The 21,562-nt window shown below is 35.0% G+C and overlaps 2 protein-coding genes across 8 annotated transcripts; one reads left to right on the forward strand and one right to left on the reverse strand.

Annotated features, from left to right (window-relative positions):
* The first annotated feature begins 2,926 nt into the window (after nt 1-2,926).
* LOC132039026 (uncharacterized) lies at nt 2,927-7,806 on the forward strand. Of its 4 annotated transcripts, XM_059429566.1 has the most exons (9): nt 3,492-3,751; nt 3,783-3,840; nt 4,893-5,356; nt 5,454-5,526; nt 5,629-5,709; nt 6,125-6,188; nt 6,991-7,078; nt 7,184-7,268; nt 7,465-7,806. In XM_059429566.1, the coding sequence occupies exons 1-9, from the start codon at nt 3,741-3,743 to the stop codon at nt 7,504-7,506; spliced, it is 966 nt and encodes a 321-aa protein (XP_059285549.1). In that variant the 5' UTR covers nt 3,492-3,740; the 3' UTR covers nt 7,507-7,806. The 4 variants fall into 4 exon arrangements, with proteins under 4 accessions (XP_059285552.1, XP_059285548.1, XP_059285549.1 ...); XM_059429565.1 differs by lacking the exons at nt 3,492-3,751; nt 3,783-3,840 and adding an exon at nt 2,940-3,472; XM_059429568.1 differs by lacking the exon at nt 3,783-3,840.
* Nucleotides 6,184-21,557, reverse strand: LOC132039025 (pre-mRNA-processing factor 19 homolog 1-like). 4 transcript variants are annotated; one of them, XM_059429562.1, is made up of 18 exons: nt 21,530-21,557; nt 21,048-21,133; nt 18,209-18,280; nt 18,022-18,084; nt 16,693-16,779; nt 15,616-15,760; nt 15,406-15,527; nt 15,088-15,204; nt 14,217-14,312; nt 14,008-14,067; nt 13,369-13,443; nt 11,083-11,187; nt 10,887-11,003; nt 10,699-10,776; nt 10,475-10,571; nt 9,974-10,025; nt 9,561-9,631; nt 9,070-9,459 (listed from the first exon to the last, which is right to left on the reverse strand). In XM_059429562.1, the coding sequence occupies exons 1-18, from the start codon at nt 21,540-21,542 to the stop codon at nt 9,347-9,349; spliced, it is 1,569 nt and encodes a 522-aa protein (XP_059285545.1). In that variant the 5' UTR covers nt 21,543-21,557; the 3' UTR covers nt 9,070-9,346. The 4 variants fall into 4 exon arrangements, with proteins under 4 accessions (XP_059285547.1, XP_059285545.1, XP_059285544.1 ...); XM_059429561.1 differs by lacking the exon at nt 21,530-21,557 and adding an exon at nt 21,264-21,418; XM_059429563.1 differs by lacking the exon at nt 21,530-21,557 and adding an exon at nt 21,264-21,332 and having other exon boundaries at nt 18,022-18,124.
* Nucleotides 21,558-21,562: the final 5 nt, after the last annotated feature.

Raw genomic sequence — 21,562 nt, forward strand, 5'->3', positions numbered from 1 at the left:
AAGTTTGGGCTGTATGGATAATGAAATTTGAGAAGGTATTTATAGGATAATTTGGAGTGAGACTTTTATTTAAGTCAATCAGTCAACAAGTCAACTCTTTCAATTTCAACATTCAAAGCACTCCATTGTAGACTTTTGAACAAGTTTATAGGTTGGCAACTCTAGCTAAAAATCCTTACTTTGCGGAGATTGATTTTATGGCCCATTATAGAAATCTTGTAGTTTTATGACACTTTAATTTCACATAAGATTCATAAAAGACTTTTTTTTTTTTTTTACGTGGATTGTCCTTCAAAGGCACTGGTCTTTGATTTTTGCCTTCACGTAAAAAGGTGAATGAAAATATTTCGAGGTTTTGGGTACGAACTCCGCTCAGTTAAAAAAAAAAGAATTTCGCAAGGCAAGGCTTTCTCGAAATCTCCGCCTTAAGGCCTAACATTTGCTCAAAATTAGGTCTATTTGGGGAAAAGTTAGACCTTAAACCCTCAATTTAGGCAAAAGTTTCCCTTAAGGCGAACCTCTGCCTTAAGGCTTAACTTTTGCCCGAATATGTCTAATTTTGGGCAAAAGTTTGACTTAAGGCATAACTTTTGATCGAATAGGCTTAATTTTGTTATGAAACTTTGCCTTACGATTTTTTTTATTTTACTGAGCTGCGGGTTCGAACCCAAAATCTCTGGGTATTAGGCGAAGGGCAAAAATTAAAGACAAGCAATTTGAGGGGAAAAAAGTTAAATACCACCTCTAGTAAGGGCAATCTTGCAAATGCCCCATAAAAGATAACTTTTTTAGAGCCGATGGTCTAGGAAACAACCTCTTTATTTTGTATGGGAATGTCTGCATACATCTTACCCTGGGGTGTATCTAGCCTATTAAGTGGGGGTTCAATTGAACCCTTGACTTTCGAGGTGGAGTATAAATTTAATGGTAAAAAATTAGGAAAATTATAATACATAGTAGATATGAACCCCTAACTTTTAAAATATAATGGGTTCAATACTACAAATCGTAAGATTGAACCCACAGAGTTTAAATGCTGGATCCGCCTCTGATCTTACCTCCCCATACTCCACTTATGGGAACATAATAGGCATGTCGTTGTATTTATAAAAGATAATACATACAATCGATGAATAAAACTCAGATCTTTTTAAAATTATTCTCTTTTATTCGAATTTTAACTTGTCTCACTACAAGAAAAAATATATTTGGCAATAATTTTTTTTTTTTTGGGTTGCCATAGATTGATTATTGTTGCAAAAATTACTTTTGGCAACAAAAAAAATATATTTTGTTGCATGAATTTTCCCAACGTACCGTTATTGCAATAATGCAATAACTTTTTTTGTTGCTAAAAGTACTTTTTGCGGAATAATCAATACTATGGCAACAAAATTAAATTCTTTGGAAACAAAAAAATCATTTGCCAACAATAAAACTAAGTTGTTGCAATTTCTATACTTTCTTGAGATTGTTTCCTCGCTTATAAATATAGTTTTTTTTTTTTTTTTTTTTTTTTTTTTTTTTTTTTTTTGAAGATTTAAGATAATCCAAAGAATAGTACAAGAAAAAGAACTAGAGGGAGAAGGAGTTAGTTGATGGCTTTCACCATTCACTCTTTTATAATCTCAACACTTTAAAAATAGGTAGTAGCACCCATTTTAGAATGCTACGAAACTCGCTTTTTGACTAGAAGTTAAAAAATATATTCTAATATAATTTTGACTACAAAATTAGACATGAATTAATAAAAATAGCAAATATCAAATTTTAAACGCTTTAAGTTTCCTATTCTTGATTTAATTCCTACAATCTTTTTATATATACGAATGCATGGCTGGTCAAGCACGGCAGAATTTGATGAGATCCTTACTCTCAAGTTTATTTAGAACAAAATGTTGTTGACAGTTCTGAAACTATAATTAAACTAGTTAAAGACAAGAACCCTACAATTTTAGTGAACAGCTAATAATTTAATGCAACTATTGTTTCAACTATCAATATAATTTTACATGCGATGGTAAGTTAGTTATTATTTTTTATTAAATTATTAGTTACTTTCTCCGTCCATTTTTATTTGTCATATATTGACTCGGCATGCTTATTAAGGAGTCAAAAATAAAATGATCATTTTACCATATTACCCCTAATTTTTCTATGTAACCTAATGGTTGAATTTAATAAAACATTACTTTAAAAGGGTAGTCACTACGAATTTCTTGAACTTTTCAGCCCCATAATTAGTAGTGGGATAAGATAGGTATGAAATGATAAGTTATCCCTTGATTTTCTAAATTGGATAAGTAAAAATGAACAACTATTTTTAATTACATAATAAGTAAAAATGGATGGAGGGAGTAATATATTAATAAAATTTAATTGAATTACCTTTTAAGTGACTTGATTGTTGGGTAAAACTTAAACTCATATTTTATTATACGCGGTATAGTAAAGCCTAGTATATGTATATTTCTACTCTGAAGAAACGAGTTTATGGGTCGTTGTATACGTATGCCTTACGGCTTTTAAAAGTAAAGATTTTTTTCCGGACTCTTTAGGACAAAGAATCCGTTGTTGTAATGATTAATGAAAACTTTGTAATTAAATTAGTGTGTATGTATAAATATTATCTTGTTAAGCACAAAAAAAAAAAGGTACATCAACATTTTTAGCATGAAGAAAAGACCTAAGGCGGTCAAAAAACGATAAAAGAAAAGCAGAATAAAAGTAAAAAATCAATTATGCCAGTCACGATAAAAAGTTACAACTTTCCCACCTGAAATTCCAACTGAAAAATGTTTAGGGTTATTCTCATTGAATGTCGGTGGAAAATACCTAAATAACAGTGTTTTCACACGAAAAATTTAGAAAGTTTCCTAACATTTCAGTGGATACTTATTTCTCACCGTGCGTTTTCCAGTGATGATCTGATTCGATGACAATGAGATAGGAAAAAATCATATTTTATATAAAATTTTCACTGAATGTCGGTGGGAAAAACTATTTTTTCAGCTGTGAGTGTTGTTTGAATCATGTATTAGTGCTTAATTTGGTTTTTTCCAAAAAAAAAAAAAAAAGAACAAAAAGAACAAAAAAAAATTGACCATGACCCCAGTAACCAATTTTTCAATTTATGAGTCAAAAAAACAAGAATATAACTTTCTAAATTGGGTTCCCTTTTTCCATATATTTTCTTTTTTCACTTTCATCTGTTTTCTCTCTTCTCCACCAAAAAAAAAAAGTTAATTTCCTCTTCTTGTCAGGAAAAAAAAAAAAAACTCAAATGCAACCTAAAAAAAGAAACATTTTTAATCCTTGAAATGCCCATTTTTGTTCTTAATTTCAAAGTTTCTAAATTGGGTAAGAGTTAAAAAAAGAAAGAGATATGAATGCAATAAAAGATACAGTTTCAGAGAAGCTTTCACGTCTTTTTTCTGATTCTCCTTCTAAATCTTCAGATCAACAACCTCAGGTTCCTTTTTTTTTTTTTTTTAAAGTCCCTGAATTTTGTATGTTATGTTGTTATGAGATTGAGATTATTGTTTTTGATACGTTTTTGAGGTTGATGTTTTGGTTATTAAGCAATGTGATTTTGGTTTGATGATTAAAGTTTGAATTTTTATGATCATCCATAATGTCTCATGTTCAAATTCCAGCAAAGATAAAAATGTAGGTGAACAGAGTTACCAGGTATATGTATTGGTGGGAGTTAGCAGGTACCTGTGGAATTTATCGAGGCTATGAAAAAAAGGTTTGAATTTCAGGTTTAAATTCCAGCAAAGACAAAATGTAGGTGACTTTTTTTCTATCTGTTCAAGCATTGGTGGACAGAGTTACCAGGTACCTATATTCGTGGGAGGTAGTAGATATCCTGTGGAATTAATCGAGGTTATGAATAAAATTGGAATTTTGATGAGCATGTGTGAGGTCTCAAGTTTAAATGTTAGCGGAGGTGAAAATAGTGGGTGATTTGTTCCCATTTGGCCAAGCTACGATGGATAGAGTTACCAGGTCTGTGCTGGTGGGAGGTAGTAGGTACCCGTGGAATTAGTCAAGGTTATGCAAACACAAAATTTGGATTTTGATGAGCATCCATGAAGTGTCAGGTTTAAATTCTAACAGAGGCAAAAATACTAGGTGATTTTTCCTGTTTGTCCAAGCCATATAGTAACGACGTACCTGTGCTGGCGGAAGCTGGTAGGTAACCCGTGGAACTAGTCGAGGTGCAAGAGAGCTGGCTTAGATACCATGTTTATAAAGAAACGTTTCATAATGAGATGAGTAATCTGAAAATGCATTAAATTGGTTGTGACTTTGGAAAAGATATATAGAACTCTGTATTATGTGATGGACATTATCTTTCTTTCCTTATTACAAGGATTGATTGGTTGCTCATAAATTGTTTTTTCTCTTTAATAAATGCAAATATGAATAATTTCTTATTTTCTGAGAACAAAAGACAAGCTGGGCTAAATACTAGTCATGTTGGTACACTTACATTAGGTGTTTGCGAGCACTCTTTGAAGTATGTTTAGAGATTTGTATGTTAGCACAAAATGTAGAGAACATCGAATGTCAAAGGACCTCCAAATTATTGAGTATTAGAATGAAACATGACCAAATAGAGCAAAATGGATATTGAAGAGTTATATAACCAACATGAACAAGTTGTTCTTTCCTCTCTTTTCGTTCCGAGATCGAAAACAAATAGCAAAAACACTGAACATTTGAAATCAAATCCATTAGTAGCAAGTTTCCGCTAATTTCAGCAACATACTTTATTTTTCTTAGTTTAGTCGTTTTGAAATAGCGTTATGGTTTATTCAAGCAGAGGTTCTATCAACTTATTTAAATGGCTTATGATTTGTGACACTGTGTTTCTCTGTGTTTAGGCCAGGCCGTGCACCAAAGAAGGAAGATCTTTATCATCTGTACTTTCGTTCTTTCTACCATCGACAAATTTCATTAAGTTAAAAGATCAAAATGACGTCAAGCCGCTTCAATCACATTCTTTTACGTGGAGAAGTAAAAGTTTCTCATGGCGTGATAGACCTTTGGAGAGATACGGAGAGTTTGATGATCATAATAATGATTACAAAGAAGAAGGTGAAAATGGCTTCATTAGGAGTGACATCGGTGTGGTGAATGAATCATTTTATACACCTAGGTGTAATAATGGAGAACCTAATTCTGCAAGAAGCGTTGCCAGTGGTTTTGAAGCATTTGAAGACAGTTTAGAACAGTCCATGCCTGATCTCATTGATGATTCTGTTTTCATTTCTCTGGATTTGTACGATTTTTTCCAGTCTTCCCTCCCTAATATAGTGAAAGGTTGTCAATGGACCTTGTTGTATAGGTAACTCCGACCTAGAACCTAGTCTCTATTTAAGATCTATTGCAACTTTCGGGCTTGAATATTCATCTTTATTCTGTTTATTTTGAATGAAGGGCAGCACCGCGAAACATGGTATATCACTTCGTACACTAATTCGCAGGAGTGCTAATACTTCTGGTCCTTGCTTGCTGGTATTTTTGCCTCCACATTACTGCTTTCCCAAGATTTTATCATTCTTCATATTCTTTTTACTTATCATTAATGTGATTTTTCTTAATCATGCTTTATTTCAGATTACCGGCGATAAGCAAGGTGCTGTATTTGGTGGATTACTTGATGCACCACTCAGGCCTACCTCAAAGTGGAAGTACCAAGTAACAGTTTTTTCTTCATTTAAGTGACAATAGCCCGTATTCACTTTCTTTAATCAATTCGAACTAATGGTAAACTAATATCCCAAGAACAAACGATCAGCTTTTTGTTTTCTAGTGTTACCCTTGGTAATTTTGCTAAGTCAAACACCCTTCGCTTAAAGAATTGTTGTATATCTTCATACAGAAATATTGTATATTCTTGTATATAAGACTGGGTGTCTGTGAATCATATAATATTGTAGCTTATCTAATTTTGGATATTGCTTGTATACGGGAGATTTCCCATTATTAATTAAATTATTTACCTTATAAACAAAAAAAAATTTAGTCACGTAAAAATCTTTGAAAAGCAGTAGATAATTTGTGCTTTTTCTGTTTCCATTGGTAAGGTGTTTTCATTCTATTATCATGACAGGGAACAATTCAATCATTTGTATTCACAACTGTATATGGTGAACCAAGGCTATTCAGACCTACGGGTAAGTATATCAGGTTGATAAATCCTTATTTGGTAGTGTATTTCTTGGATTGAAATTCTGTTTTGTTACATCTGAGACCATGCTACTTATCTTCAGTATAACCGAATTTACAGATGACTGTCAAAGATTCGCTTCAAACTAAATTTAGGTGACAAACATCTTTATAAAGCCAACATTTGGTGATAATTATCAGCAAAGTTGCTGGCTCTTTATTCAAACCCTGCAACAGCCAATAAATGTGTCACTTGATGAGATTCTTAGTTAGTCTTTTCAAGTTAGTAGTGAAAAAAAGAAGTTTTTCAAGTAAAACAAAAAAAAATTTCCTCACAAAATTTCCACGTTTTTTCAAGTAAATGCATATCCAAACACAACTTCAACTTCCAATACCTTTTTAAACTTAAACTTCAAACACTATTTTTTTTTTTCAAATATCACTCAGTTCATCTCCTTGAAATTAATCTTTAATGCAGTTGAGGAATTCTAACATGCTATGTATTTCGTGTACATTCTCCATTATATGCTAAAGCCGAAAGAGAGATTATATTCGTCTAATATGTGTACAGATAACAAATTTTCTTCAACCATCACCTATACTGAATACTGATCGTATAGCTGTAGGCTTTTGTATGATACTACTTGAGCTTGCTGTGTAACTCTCCGTATGGTTATTAATATAAAGGTGAATCTTTTGTACCTATTTGATACATGTAATCCATAGTACCCAAAAAACAAATCTCAGGAGCGAATAATCCATGAGAGGGTGCGGACGTAAGCTAATTTTTATTTTCTTTTTTTGGGCTAGGTGCCAACAGGTATTTTTACTTATGCATGAATGAATTCCTGGCACTTGGAGGAGGCGGACATTTCGCTTTATGCTTGGATGGAGATCTGTAAGTTTCTCTGCCTGGCGTTCAACACTTGAATATTTATTCTCTTTTTTTTTTCTTACAATTTTCTGAAGTTCCATTTTTGTGATAAAATAATGCTTGATGAAGGTTATCTGGCAATAGTGGACCTTGTGATACATTTGGGAACTCATGCTTGGCACATGATGAAGAGTTTGAGTTGAAAAATGTTGAGGTAATGTTTTCCTTAAATAAATTTAAATCCTAGATCCGCCTTTGGTATCAAACTCACTAAAACGGGGACACTTTATATTAGCAGACTTGAGAAAAATTTTATTTGGACAATTTCCTCAACATAGTAGCACCAATCTTGTTCAAAAACCTATACTATTCCATTACCAATGTTTGACACTAACTTTTCCTTGATGCAGCTGTGGGGTTTTACACATGCATCTCGATACCTTACCTCGTAGCAAGCCCGAGATGTTATTCTTTTTTTTATTTATCTGATAAAAATTAGAAATATGGTTATTTATTCTTTCATTTCCAAGAAGCAGTCGTCTCCATTTTAATCTTGGAGAGTTGCTGTTCATGGACAAGTTGTATCAAGACATGAGATGGTAGTTAGTGTAGATTTATGCTTGTAGGTACTCATTCTTCTTGTTTATGACATACACAATTCAGGTCTTGGCACTCTATAAGTGTTATTGAACGAACATTTAATCAAAACAGTTAGTGTTATAATATAAACCACAATAGTTAAATTTTCTGCACATAGTTTGTAGTTCAGCTATTTGTGTATTGCCTTTGCTTATTGAGTGTCCTGGCAATGACTTCTTTTATGAATGTCAATATATTTTTCTTAAATCTACCCACCACTGCTGGTAATGCTAAGTACGTGTGGATCATCATAATAAGATTTGGATTAATCTATGAATCTGTACTTTATGTTTCAAAAATGTAAACAGACACAGATGGGATGTGTGCTAACATTCATTCTTCTAATAGTTTTTTTAGAAAAAAAAATTGTGCCAAATCTTATTATCTTCCAAAAATTGAGATATCGCCACCCAATGGTTAGTACACTTCCTATCTGATTAGTATGACCTATTCCATGGGTAAGCCCGCCCAAATTTATAGGATGAGACCATGCGCCTACACGAGATACCACTATTCATAGTATCAGACAAAAAATTACGGTTCATTTCAGTTTTGTGGCAGAGCTTATAGAAGCCTTCCATCCTTAGATCGATAGCCAGTTTAAGAGAACCATCCAAACATTGAAGGCGACATGAAAGTAAAAGGATGGAAAAAAATAATTTCTCGCGACTAGATGAACATTTTAGGAAAAATATATTTTAAAATAAAATTCTTCATTCTTGGGAAGAGGAAACAGCGGACAAGACAAAGGTCTTCTCTTTCCGTCCACTCTTTCCCCAAGTGAGCACGTAGGGATCCAAGTGAACTAGATACGGTGCCAATATTGTTAGGATGTGGGATAGTTAGCTGGTTCAGGTCCATTTTACCACCCTCATGGCCTCACCAATAAACTTACTGGAAGCAAGTTATTTTATTTTTATTTTTTATAACCGTGATATCTGAGCCAGCTTGTGTATATCTCAATTTAGGGATTTATTCGAAATATTCAATAACTTGATTTATAATAATGAGGTCAATTTTTTATTTGTTACTTTATGCACTGTTCTCTTATTTGCCGGTGCAGCTTTCCCTGCTATCCTATCAACAGGTCAGTCAATATCAGTAGTGGAGGAAGAAGAGTAGTACCCTTTTTTCAGTTAGTCAACATAGTTTCATAATTCAACTAGTGGTCTCTCCTTTTGTTTGTGCTTCCACCCGGGCTTTTCATTCTGTTTTATAGAGACCCGAGGATCAAGCTTAGACTAATTCTATATGTTACCGGCAACTCTACCAATCTAACTATTGGACATATGAGAAGAAAGCACCGAATGAAAGCAAGTTGTAATTGTTGAGCACATCCAGGTTTTTAATCTAAAGGATCAGTTCATCCCGACGGCTACTTTCCCAAATGAACAATGGATACCCATATGAATATTTATGAATGACACATCACTAACCAAGAATATACCCTACATTACTGCCTTATTGTTCCATGTTGGTGTACATATTTTTCCGTACTAGAAAGGAACTATATTGAACAAAAAACTACAGAAGTTACACTTGAAAGAACAACAAATCTCTATCAACCTCTTTCTTCAGCCTCCCGAGATAATGCGCCGACCCTGCAGCAGGGTTTGTGCAACTAGTATTTTGCTTTAACACCCGCAAGTGAGCCTAACTCTCTGACTGATCCTCCCCAGGCAGCCCGAATATTCTTAAATTTCGATCCATGGATCCAACAGCTATGTACTTCGCATCTGGACCGAACTTCAGACATGTTGCTTTACCTACCAGAGACAAATAGCAGACTCGATAATGATCTAATTAAACATACACTGGAACATCAAAAGCACATATAGGCAAAAAGAGCAGAACAAAGACAAATTACCTGTGCCTGACAAGTCAGGTAGGATTTTGACGGAATGCCAATCGGACTTCACACTTGCAACTTGATAAACTCTGATTCAGCGCAAGATTATATTGGTGTTAATTCTAACGGACCAATAGAAAACTCTAAAACAGATTTCAGCATTTAAATACATAATGTGATAGAAAATAGTCGATAATCAAAGTAACAATGACAATGACAACCACACTTCAATCACATGCGAGTTGGGTCATAAACAAAGTACAATGACCAAAAATGCTCATTGATATTTTTCATTTTGGAGAGGTTAAAGGTCCTCAGAAACCAGTAAGGGGCTAAGGTGATGCTAAAGACAAGTTAAAAAAAATCAGGACACTTGAACGACATATGTTCTAATCTAAGACCCAGCATGGGAAGAAGTGTAGAAGTCTTACCTTATATCTGAGCCTCCTAATGCAAGATAACTTCCACTGTGGTCAAATTCCACTGCAAGTACAGGAGAAGCAGCAGGTAATTTTTAAAGGCATAAAAATTCCCATAGAAGATAAATTTACCTCAGGAAATGATTAAAACTGCAGTAATGAAAGACAAATTTAAGATATAGTTGGTACAATAATTATTTTTAGAAGGAAGTTTGACAGGTAAACTATACATTTATGCAGCATCAGAAAGGATAAAGATTGAGGTCTACACAATGGAAAATGACCCATATATACATGCGGCTCCTAAAGATAGCATATTCATAAATATTATAGTTCAGCTACAACACAAGAAACTTGGCCTTGAAACTGCTCAATGATGACTACACAGTAAAATTTTACTAAAACGCTTAAGCCTTCTGACTAACACAAGTCTTCTAAGATGTCTTTTGTGTCAAGCTCAGTCGAATGCAGTTAGTCCTTTGTCTGAGAGTGAGAATGCAGTTAGTCTTATACCTGATTGAGTAGATGTTTCTTCATCATAAGGAGAAAAGGTTCTGAAGTTCCTTAATTTCCGTAAATCCCAAAGTTTAACACCGTCTTGAGCTGCAGTCTGACCCAAAAAAAAAAAAAAAATGGAAAAAAAGGGAAACCCACCAGTTAAAATTGTAATCATAAAACTCACTTAATGCTCGTAAAAGAATGGTCATCAAAGGTTCATTCAATAATAGAATACTCACTGCTAAGAAATAACCATTTTCTGAGAAGGAAATTGCAGTTACTGCTCCAACATGCCCATCAAATCTTGCAACATTTGCCTATATAGCAAGCACCAAAGGGAAAAAAAAGGACAAAGAACACTAAGAAAACAAAGATAAAAGAAGCGCAATTACATCATTAACTAATGCAGCTCTTCAGGAACACACACCTGGGTTTTTACATCCCATATCTTGACCTGAGCCCCTGAAGTCCCTGCTCCAAGGATCAAACCATCAGGATGAAAAGCTGCAGATGTGTAGCCCTCAGATTCTGAAGCATCTGCTACCTGCATTAGAACTTTAGAGTTGATGACTCCAGAAATCTGAAAATTGTTTCTGGAAACGAGAGATAAAGGAGGAAAATACCTGAGCAAGGCATAAGCCAGAAGCAAGATCATAAAAACACCATGTGCCATCAAGAGAAGCAGACACAAAGTACTTATTGGTTGCATGGACGGTGACAGCCTGCACCTGAATTTATTGGAGATGCATTACAGTTAAAATTCACTATAGTTAATAGAGCTGAAATTTCAGACATGGTACTATTCTTATGAAGTACGTAAGTAGTATTCATGCCTCTGAATAACTCGTATAATAAAAGAAGGGAGGGAAAAAGGTATCACCAATTTCCATGGAAAATAAATCTTTTATTTTTCCTACAAGCATGTGGAATTGCGTTAAAGAGCTTTTCTTCCTTTTGACCCACCCAAGTTTGTATTCTAGAGGTGGAAAATTGCAATTTGGCTACTTCCCCAGAAGTAGCCAACAACAACATCATACTCAGTGTGATCCCACAAGAAATAATGGCATCTACAGCCAGATAAGGGCAACTGCCAAAACAAACAGAAATACCCTCTAAGTGATCATGAATCTTTTTTTCTATAAACTAATAGCAACAATTTTGATGTTATGATGAATACAATGGTATACAATAACAATATGCCTCAATCCTAAGCAAGTTGGGGTTAGATACATGACTACTCACTGAACATGTTACTCCATTTAAGCTCATCAGAAAAATAAAATAAAAATTGAATGGGAAGCTTTCTATATTTCTACCAGGACTAAAAGACTCCTTGAAACAATATGACCTATATAATTTTTTTTTATTTCATTGTAGCTATTTTTCGCTAAGTCAGCATGAATTTCAAGAGATTGTAGGTCAGTCGAGACAATTTCCTCCCCTGTGATTTTCGGTCCATCTCGTGTGACCTCTACAAATTACACATATGTCTACACTATCAGGGACCTTGCTGGAGCAGCAAATATGTACCAATAACAACAAATAAGGCCTCAATTCTACCACTTCAAATGCTCTCATATTTCTCTATTTCCAATAGATGCACTGGAGGGCCAAAGATATGTTGGTGGTCTGCCTTACTCCCACAAACCCCACACCACAACCTTGGTCGGTTGCTGACCACTTATCAAGCCAGAGGAACTCCCCTCCAATCCACCTCCCTCATTGCCGCCTTCAAACGGAAATGGGATCATAGACACTGAATTTCCCATCACTAAGACTTCCAATCCTGACTCACCATCCATATGCTTCAATGGCCCACAAAGTTATAACATCTTGATCCCATTTTTCTTCCAAGAAAGCGCACCAGACAGTTTCCGCAGAACAATTTTTCCCTTATTTATGTTCCATCGACAACCTGAACTTGGGCTTGCATCCGTCATCTACTTTATAAAATCCACTATCCATTACCAACGCAGGCCAAGCAGCCATATCTTTCTACGACTTCACATTTTTTCGCGCTGAGAAACAGTCCTCTATAGAAGAAGAAATTGTTGTCCACTAGACTCAAATATTACCAAAAGATTGGAAAAAAAATGGAATCAGAACGCTAATATCGCCTAGTCCCTTCAACCTTCAATGGTAACAGAGTGAAGGAAATGTCTTCAAACACAGAAAAATCCCGAACAACACTTGTACCCGACTGGACAGAGTCGGGCCAAGGAGTCCACTCCCCTTAGATTAGCTTCCTCATCAAAAGCTCGTTGCCATGTGAGGATCTACTTGTGGATAATACCACATTCTGACTTGCATGTTTGGGTGCGTCTTGACTCCAGCAGTGACTAGGCTCCTTGGGTTTTACTCGCTTGGATGTTCCAATTTCGAAGATGCAGTAGGCATTCAAAAAAGACCGTCTGAAGTAACTACCTTCTCTCACCTCTCTATCTAGCTATAGACATGCCCTGCTCAAATTTTTTTCATATTGCTTCCTCACAATTCTTGATGGCAAATTATAGACAACCATTATGTCCAACTACAACTAAGCACCAGTCCATTCGAATGACTTCCATCCAAATCTTTCACCACTTAGGCATGGATTTCTTCCAAATGATGTTCCTGCCTAGGTAAGAAACATTCAAAGGGAAAACATGCGGCCGTCGAATATCAAAACTACCAACCGAAAGGTGCATTCTAAGTTTGAGAGACCAAAAAAAATGTCTTCCATTTTTTTAATGAAGGCAAAAAGAATGTTTTCCATTTTTTTGTAAAGGCAAAAGAATATTTTCCATAATCCACCTTAATTAGTACAAATCCACCAGGATAACTTGTAGCAATTTGTTCCTAAAGTATTTAAGAGGCCAAACAACATCAGAACTTTCAGTATTAATAAATGAGATATTAAGATGAAGTACCTCTGCACTGTGATCCTTCAAAGTAAGCCTACTGTCATAATTTCCATTTTCAGAGCTTTGCCACACACGAACTGTCTGCCATAGTCAACTGCAGAAGTTTAATAGAATAGGAAAGGCAGGAATAAAATATTGACCAGTTATGCAATTGAAATTCAAGATATCACAGCCCTCTTTTTTGCAGTTTGTTTTACTTGGTTGGGCTTACAAACCCATCTGAATTGATAACTTACATCTGACACTAAGTTGTTCTCACGTTTCATATATACCACTTTCCAACCCTAACTCAACCAGATCTTAACCTCAAAATGAAGGGACAGAGGAATCATTAAGAGCCTGTTTAAAAAGCCATATGAGAATCATTAAGAGCCTATTTGGAAAGCTACCAGATCTTGGATACCAAGTATTTGTATATCCTTTGCAAGCAAATCCACCTTTCATTAATTCCAAACAATTATTACCACTCGGAACCACCAAATTGTAGGAAGCATTGAAAGGAGTAAATGTTCTCCCAGACAAACAAGAAGGTGAAGTTGACTTTTCAATGAGAACAAGATCATGACAATTGAATCCAGAAAACAACACACAGGAAATATACAAGTCTAGTGCAACTTCTGATCAAAGAGAATCAATCAGGTTTACCTTATCTGAAGAGCCAGTAACTACTAGTTCACCCTCAGCAGCAAATCTGACACTGGTAACCTGCAAAGAAAGAATATGAGCCACATTTTCTTTCTCAGGTAGGTTATGAATAAATAAGCATTTACCAGGATATGAGAAAAGGAGAATATCATGAATCAGAAATTCTTTCTAGGAAAAAAGATAATGAAGTGTGTAAAGAGATAACAGACCCTCTTTGAGTGACCACTTAGTGTTGATACAATCTGTCCTGAAGGCCGATCAAAGACCACAGCATTTGAATCAACTCCACCAGTAGCAATGATGTCCTGATATAAAGTAAAAAAAAGAAATTTGAGCTACCAATATTAAGTTTGGTCATAAATCCTCTATATGAAAAGAAGACATAACCTCTAACCCAGATAACAAGGTGCACATTGAATGTCTGATAAAGTGACAGCATTTGACACCAATCAAGTGTCGGTGTATTTTTTGGCAAAGTACAATATGTATATTTAAATTTGATCACGATAAATATTTAACGTGAAGATTCAACAACAGGAAACATCCTCGAAAAATATGCATAAGTTCTAGCACTAGACTTAACCCAGCCACTGAAAATGATATAGTACTGTTTACCAGTAAAATACTTTGCTCATTCAACACAATGGTTTTAGCTTAAGGGAGTCCTAGGAGTAATCCTAAGATCTACATGTTTGGTCCTAATAAAAAGGTTAGTGACCTGTGATTAAGCAGGAATACAACAATAATATTGGCTTTCAAGATATCATTAGCTTTTCTACATCAGACTTACTACTTACATCCCTCTAAGAGGGATATACGGAGTCTATCAGATGGTGCACCTCTACAAAAGAGTAGCCATGGTTGAGAATGTATGGAAGAGTAATAGCTTTGCAAGTTGGACAATAAACGTAAGTATTTTCCTGTTTAGTACATTTCCAATTTTGTAGTTCAGAGATGCAATCATAATCAAATCAATCAGTAGCTTGGTCTCGTGTATGAACAAGGATGTTAAAGTAATCGCCATATGAACAAGAATGGAAAAGGAATTAAAAATAGTCCAGATAAAGATGGAGCCCATACCTTAGGATAATGGATATCCAGAGACAAAATGCCTGGTTTGTTGGTTTTGTGAAGAGGATAACTATTCAGTTGGGTATATCTCTGAATATCATCCACGGGAGCCAAAGTTGCAGGTATCTAGGTGGCAAATGAAAGTTGTATAATCATTATGCATTCAGACTGGGGTAAGGCTAAATAGCTCATGTAACAGTGACTTTGAAAATGTTCATATATTATTTAAACTAGGAAAGCATACAAGCTAGAAGATGAAGTATGAACGAGAAAAGAATATCCCAGAAACATCCTTCCTATTTATAGAATTTTTGTCATCGCAGATACCTGTCGCCTTTTCCTTTGTTGTGAAAGAGCAGCATTACAATCCTGAAGCTCTTTAATAACATCACCAGCTATTCCTGGGCGAATTTTCTTACCGCTAGGAACCATTTCCTCTTCTTCCGCAGCTATTGGTACAAGTTGATAACACATATCAGAAAGTATGGAAAGAAAAGATGGCGTATTACAGACCTAAAAGTTTAAAAAAACAAGGACCTCTTTTCCCATTGCTTAGAACAGCACCATTAGGTTCTATTGTAGTTGCTGCCATGGGTACTTGTCTTTCAGCCTGTGCAAGCAATGCTCTTGCCTCATCCCTTTCCTTTTTCAGCCTAGCAATTACACGGCATGCAGCATCATGCTGCAAAGACAGGACAGATATTTCCAGCAAAGAATGCAAGACATTTTTTTTTTTATAAAGAGCAAAGAAAACAAGAGATAAGACATGCATGTCCAGCAGTGTTGTCAAAGGCGCGCTTAAGCCCCGAGGCGAGGCTCAAAACATGTTGAGCGCTTCGCCTCGCTTTATTTGCGCTTCAGTGTCATCGACAAGGCTCTAAGACATACTTTTCCTTGACAATGAGCCTCTCTTGAAGAGGTGACACTATATAATTGATATTTCACTTTATCGTAATGTTTTCACAATTTCTTTGTCCATTTATTTGTTGTTCATGCTTATTATTATTAGTCTTGGACTAATATATATATATATATATATATATATATAATGAAAAAAGGCGCAATGCTGAAAAAATACAATATATATATATATATATATATATATATATATTTGTATTTTTTCAGCATTGCGCCTTTTTTCATTAAAGCCCACACTCTATTTGCGTTTTACGCTTAAAGCCCCAGCTGATTAGAGCTTTTTTGCGCTTTTCGCTTTTAATAACACTGATGTCCAGATAAAAGGCAAACAAGTAGGCAACAGAGGAAAATGAAAGAAAGGGAAAGGAAAGCTTGGATCAATCATCCCCTATTACAATCATATAATACGAGAAAGAAAAAATTTGAACTAAAAAAATGAAAAATATGCTTCAGCCTCTTTTTTTTTTTTTTTTTTTTTTTTGCTATTGCTATAAAATATTCACCATTCTCAAAAAAAATCATTTAATTCATTCATGATGACAGTGTTCAAAGATATGCTATCCATGAATTCCTATCAAGCCCAACAACCTATCTAAGCAAACAGGACTTTATTTACAAAAATAATATATATGAAAAAAAGGAGTCCTATAAATTCCTTAAACTTATCTCGATGCTTTGAAAGATGCTCTATATTACCTGATATAGAGCATGACTCAGCTCTTGCCTTGCCGTATGTAATTGCTGTTCCAAAGCAAAATTGGATAGCATCAGACCGTCCCACTCCTACAAGACAAATATAAACCTAAGACTTTAGACCCATCAATCTAAAATATAAAGAGTTTTATATAACTAATCTAGCAACTAAAAGGAATCTAAAATTACAGGTACATGTCAAAGTCTAACTGAACACCGGGTAATCTGAACAGAGAATTGTGCATAGAATACATGAAACTAAATGTGTAGGCTTTACAATTTTTATCTGATACTACAAACGTGCAAACAGAAGTCAAAATAATAAGAAGAAAAAGACATGAATCAAATTCTCTCTCTCTTTCTCTCTATAGGATCTCTTCCCAAGGCTGCTTAGTTTCTCCTCTAAACAATTGCAGATTCTAGAGATGAACATGGCTGGAACATCACCTTTAGAAGAAACATTAATGAACTGGAACTTGACAACTATCTTAAGCTTAGTGCAATAGCTTAACTGCTCTCCTCCTCTCATATCAAACCCGGATACCTCCTCATATGGAAAAACTTCCAAGGGTATCTTTACAGTTAAAAACTGTTATGAATTGTTTGCAAACCTAGCCACCATCCTTCAGCGGCTGTGGAAGAATCAGACCCATACATAGTGAAATGTCTCTCCAGGTTAGTAGCTATTGATGCTTGTCTTACCCTAAACAAGCTACACATAGGGAATCTCAATTGTGCAACAAATGCTGCCTTTGCAAGGACAAAGAGGAGGACATTAATCATTTGTTTCTTCACTGCAAGTACACAAGCAATTTTGGCATTTGCTTTCAATTTATATCATGGGTCTAAAGTGGTGCATGCCTGTTCCTACTTTTCAGTTTCTTCAAAGTTAACCTGGAAAGGATCTACATAATGCCTCGTATCCTTACAGGAGCACTATTCCAGCTCCTACTAGGTGAGCTATTTGGAAGGAAAGGAACACCAGATTTAGATTTTCTGAGCTCATTAGACAATTTTGGTTAACATTCCCTTTTTGCTGGTATATCTCGCTTTGAGCCGGGGGTTTATCGGAAACAGCCTCCCCGCCTGTTATAAGGTAGGGGTGAGGTTTGCGTACACTCTACCCTCCCCAGACCCCGCATGATGGAATTATACTGGGCATGTTGTTGTTGTTGTTGTTGTATTCCCTTTTTGCTGGTAGTTCCTATAAGTTACACATTACCTAGCAAAAATAGATTGATTACAGGGCCTCTCCTCAATGCTTTTTATTTACTTATGTTGCAAATAATGCATGGAAAATAAATGCAGCAAATCTAGGTCAGAAATACATACTATCTGAAACATTCCCAACATCCCAGGAATACTGGCAGCCTGCACAGGTCGGGGCTTCACTATCTGCAAAAGGTTCCAATTAAAGGAAGCTGTGAAAGTCCATCTGACATCATATGGCACAGAACTTCAGAACTGATGTAAAATACTACAAGAAAATCATGCTCATAAATTTCAAAACGATTTGTACCTTGCCAGTTTTAACTGGAACAATGTCATCCATTGTCAGTGGCTCTCCAGTGACTGGACATTTACCATAATCCTATACAAACAAAAAAACGATACAAGGAACAACACCACACAAACATGAGAAACTGCATAATATTTTCTCATAAATCAGATGTAGCTATTAATGTTACCCCAAGTTGGCATTGTTATTCAAAATTACATCATACAAACACAACTTAAACCTCCTGACAATCTAAAAAATCATCTAAACATATCAGAATTTCATGCATGCACTAAAAATAAAGTAGGCAAAAGAGAATTCTTAACATGCAACAATGAACTCTTGACCCCTTCAAAGGTTTTTAATTTCTTTCTACATAACCCCAAAAACAAAAACACGAAAGGGTGGAATATTTTTTTTTATTATTTTTTTTTATTTTTTTTTAAACTGGTAACTTAAAAGGGTGCAATATTTTTTTGATAAGGTAAATAATTTTATTAACAATTGGGGGAAACCCCATATGCAAGCCGTATACCAAAAGAGGAGAACTTACACCAAAATATGGTTCTCAACAAAAGAGATACAATTCTTTATACAAATTGGGACCTCGTCAGTACACCAAAAAGAGACTAGAGACAAAACACTACTCTGCATTTTTACATAATCAAGCTCCAACCCTTCAAAAGCCCTCCTATTACTCTCGTTCCAAATAACCCACATGATTGCTAAGGGATCAACGCTCCAAGCCCTCGGGCTTTTCTTCCCCCGTCTATGAGTCCAACTTTGCAGAGCCCCCCTTACTCTACCTGGCATGACCCAATACACCCCAAACAAATTGAGAACCGCCCTCCATAACCGGCTAGCCACCTTGCAATGCAAAAGAAGATGGTCTACACTTTCGCCTGCACTTTTACACATGAAACACCAACTAACATAGGTGATTCTCTTCTTTCTCAGGTTCTCAGCTGTTAAAATCACACCCCTTGCCGCAAACCATACAAAGAAACAAACCCTTCTTGGTGCTCTAGGGATCCAAGTGAATCCATGGGGGAAAGAACATTCCTCTCTCACTAGCAACCTCTTATAATAAGAGCTAAAAGAGAATAGACCATCTCCGCTCTCTCGCATCTCCAAACATCTGTTAGATTGTTTGGTGTGTCTATCCCATAAAATAACTCTATCAAATTGTGAAACTCTCCCATCTCCCAATCATGCAATCTTAGATCCCAGTGAATAACACCTTCATGAGATCTACAAATTTGTTGGACTGTCATCTCTCTTTGACAAGAAATGCGGTATAAATTAGGAAAGGCTTCTTTCAACTCGATCTCCTTGCACCATTTATGTGCCCAAAAACTGATCCTACTTTCGTCCTCCACCTTAAAATATATGTCCACAAAAATCTAGAAATCATAAGATGCCACATTAAATTCTTAACTAAAAAATTATGAAATTCTTTACTACGAAAATTTCCAACGATCAAATTGAAAATTAAGCATGTAAAGACATTAAATTCTCTGTTCAGATTTTCCTGTGGAAAGAAGCTGACTTGACACAAATCAATGATAGGGAACATCACATCAAGCCAGCTATCAAGATATCCCCAGGTCAGTACTATTAGTTCAGGAGGAGGGCAGAGATGGATGTTCGAGGAGATAGAGACCACCAATTCCAAACTGTGCTGATGGATAGAAATGTAGAATCATCCAACCCAATAACATTCTTTGACGTTACATAATCACAATGTTGGAGTCTAATATCTAATACAATCAATCAATCATATTAGACTTTAAGAAATGGGCAGCCTGGTGCACAAAGTATCCCGAGTTAGCAGGGCCCGTGGAAGGGTCACACCCCAAGGGGTGTGATGTAGACAGTCTATCCTAATGCAAGCAGTAGTGGCTGCTTCCACGGCTCGAACCCATGACGTATAGGTCACACTGAGACAGCTTTACCATTGCTCCAAGGCTCCCCTTCAATCATATTAGACTTTATGGACCAATATTACACTCGTTGAGGTCGTCTATATGAGTCCTCTATTGTCCATTCCTCACTACTCATGACCATTTCATTCGTATATTAAACCATTCTCCTTACCAAGCACTTATAAAACCATCCATTCATATGTATTCACAAAGTCAGAACCATTTTACTTCAAAATTTTACTTCAATGACTAAGATAATAAGCAAAATAAGCTTAGAGATGGAGAAAATGAATGGTGTGTTCTTAGTGCGAAAAAAAAAAGGGTCTTACATTACCTTGAATTGTGTAAAAGGTAAAACAATTACCATAAAAACAAGGGAAATTTTTAAAAATTATTACGCCACATAGCCCAATATACAATATTATACCTGGGGGGAAGCATGATACATAACGTATCAACCTTGTATAAAGCGTATAATAGTATATAAAACTATACTTTTACACAAATATGAGCTAAACCGGGTAACAAACTCAAAGTATGGGCTACGTGACACAAATATTTTCAAAAATAGACATAGAGAATAATTTTCCAGGAAAATTACAATCCAACATAAAATATTACATCCATGTAGCCATATTTTTAATTTACATCCGCATAGCCAACTTTCTTTTTGCAATGGCGTTTATACACACGTTATACAACATTTTACACTTACTATAGACAATGTATCAACCTTGTATAAAAGTGTCTAACAATAATGTACAAAAAGGGCCATTTCAGGTAAATTAAAAAATACAGGCCATTTCGGATAAATATTTTCAAAAAAATAAACACAGAACGTAATTTTCCCTTTTTTAACAATATGTTCAATTGAAAAAAAAAAAAAAAAAAACTTGCTTGCACAGTAAAGGAGAGTATACAACAAACTAACTAACCGAAATGTGTCTTTCAATTAATCGCTTCTCAAATAGAAGTCCTGATTTCCTTGACACTACCGGCTCTTCCGGTACCTCACCTGAAACTGCAAACAATTGAAAAACAATATATCAGTTACAAACAACAAAATTATATATATATATATATATATATATATATATATATATGAAGATTATACATTAATGAAAATACATATAAAAAAGATTGAAAGTTACTTGAACAGTTCATTGTTGAAACAGAGTGCTAGGGTTTAGAGCTAAATGTTACAATTATAACCCCCTATAATATATTCCTAACTAAATATATTGAAATATGATTATGAAAAAACAAACTAAAACTATAAAGAAGAAGTTTTTTCGAAGTTACTTTTATGAAAATTTAAAATGAAGATTTTATTCATGCCTTTGATTAAAAAAATAATAAATATTTTTGAAACATAAAAAAAAAAAAAAAATACGAATTAAAAGGATTGAAAGTTTACTTGAACAGTTCATTGTTGAAATTCGAGTGAAAC

This window comes from Lycium ferocissimum, chromosome 12 (genome assembly GCF_029784015.1).
Source record: "Lycium ferocissimum isolate CSIRO_LF1 chromosome 12, AGI_CSIRO_Lferr_CH_V1, whole genome shotgun sequence".
NCBI lineage: Eukaryota > Viridiplantae > Streptophyta > Magnoliopsida > Solanales > Solanaceae > Lycium > Lycium ferocissimum.

Bases quoted from the DNA above. Each gene is read 5' to 3' on its own strand.
- LOC132039026 (XM_059429565.1), top strand. From the start codon at position 3,386: ATGAATGCAATAAAAGATACAGTTTCAGAGAAGCTTTCACGTCTTTTT. The intron at 3,473-4,892 runs GTTCCTTTTTTT...CTCTGTGTTTAG, and splicing joins CTTCAGATCAACAACCTCAG to GCCAGGCCGTGCACCAAAGA. The intron at 7,269-7,464 runs GTAATGTTTTCC...TCCTTGATGCAG, and splicing joins TTGAGTTGAAAAATGTTGAG to CTGTGGGGTTTTACACATGC.
- LOC132039025 (XM_059429562.1), bottom strand. The intron at 10,026-10,474 runs GTATAAGACTAA...CTGTACTTGCAG, and splicing joins AGAAACATCTACTCAATCAG to TGGAATTTGACCACAGTGGA. The intron at 9,632-9,973 runs GTAAGACTTCTA...GCGCTGAATCAG, and splicing joins TTAGGAGGCTCAGATATAAG to AGTTTATCAAGTTGCAAGTG.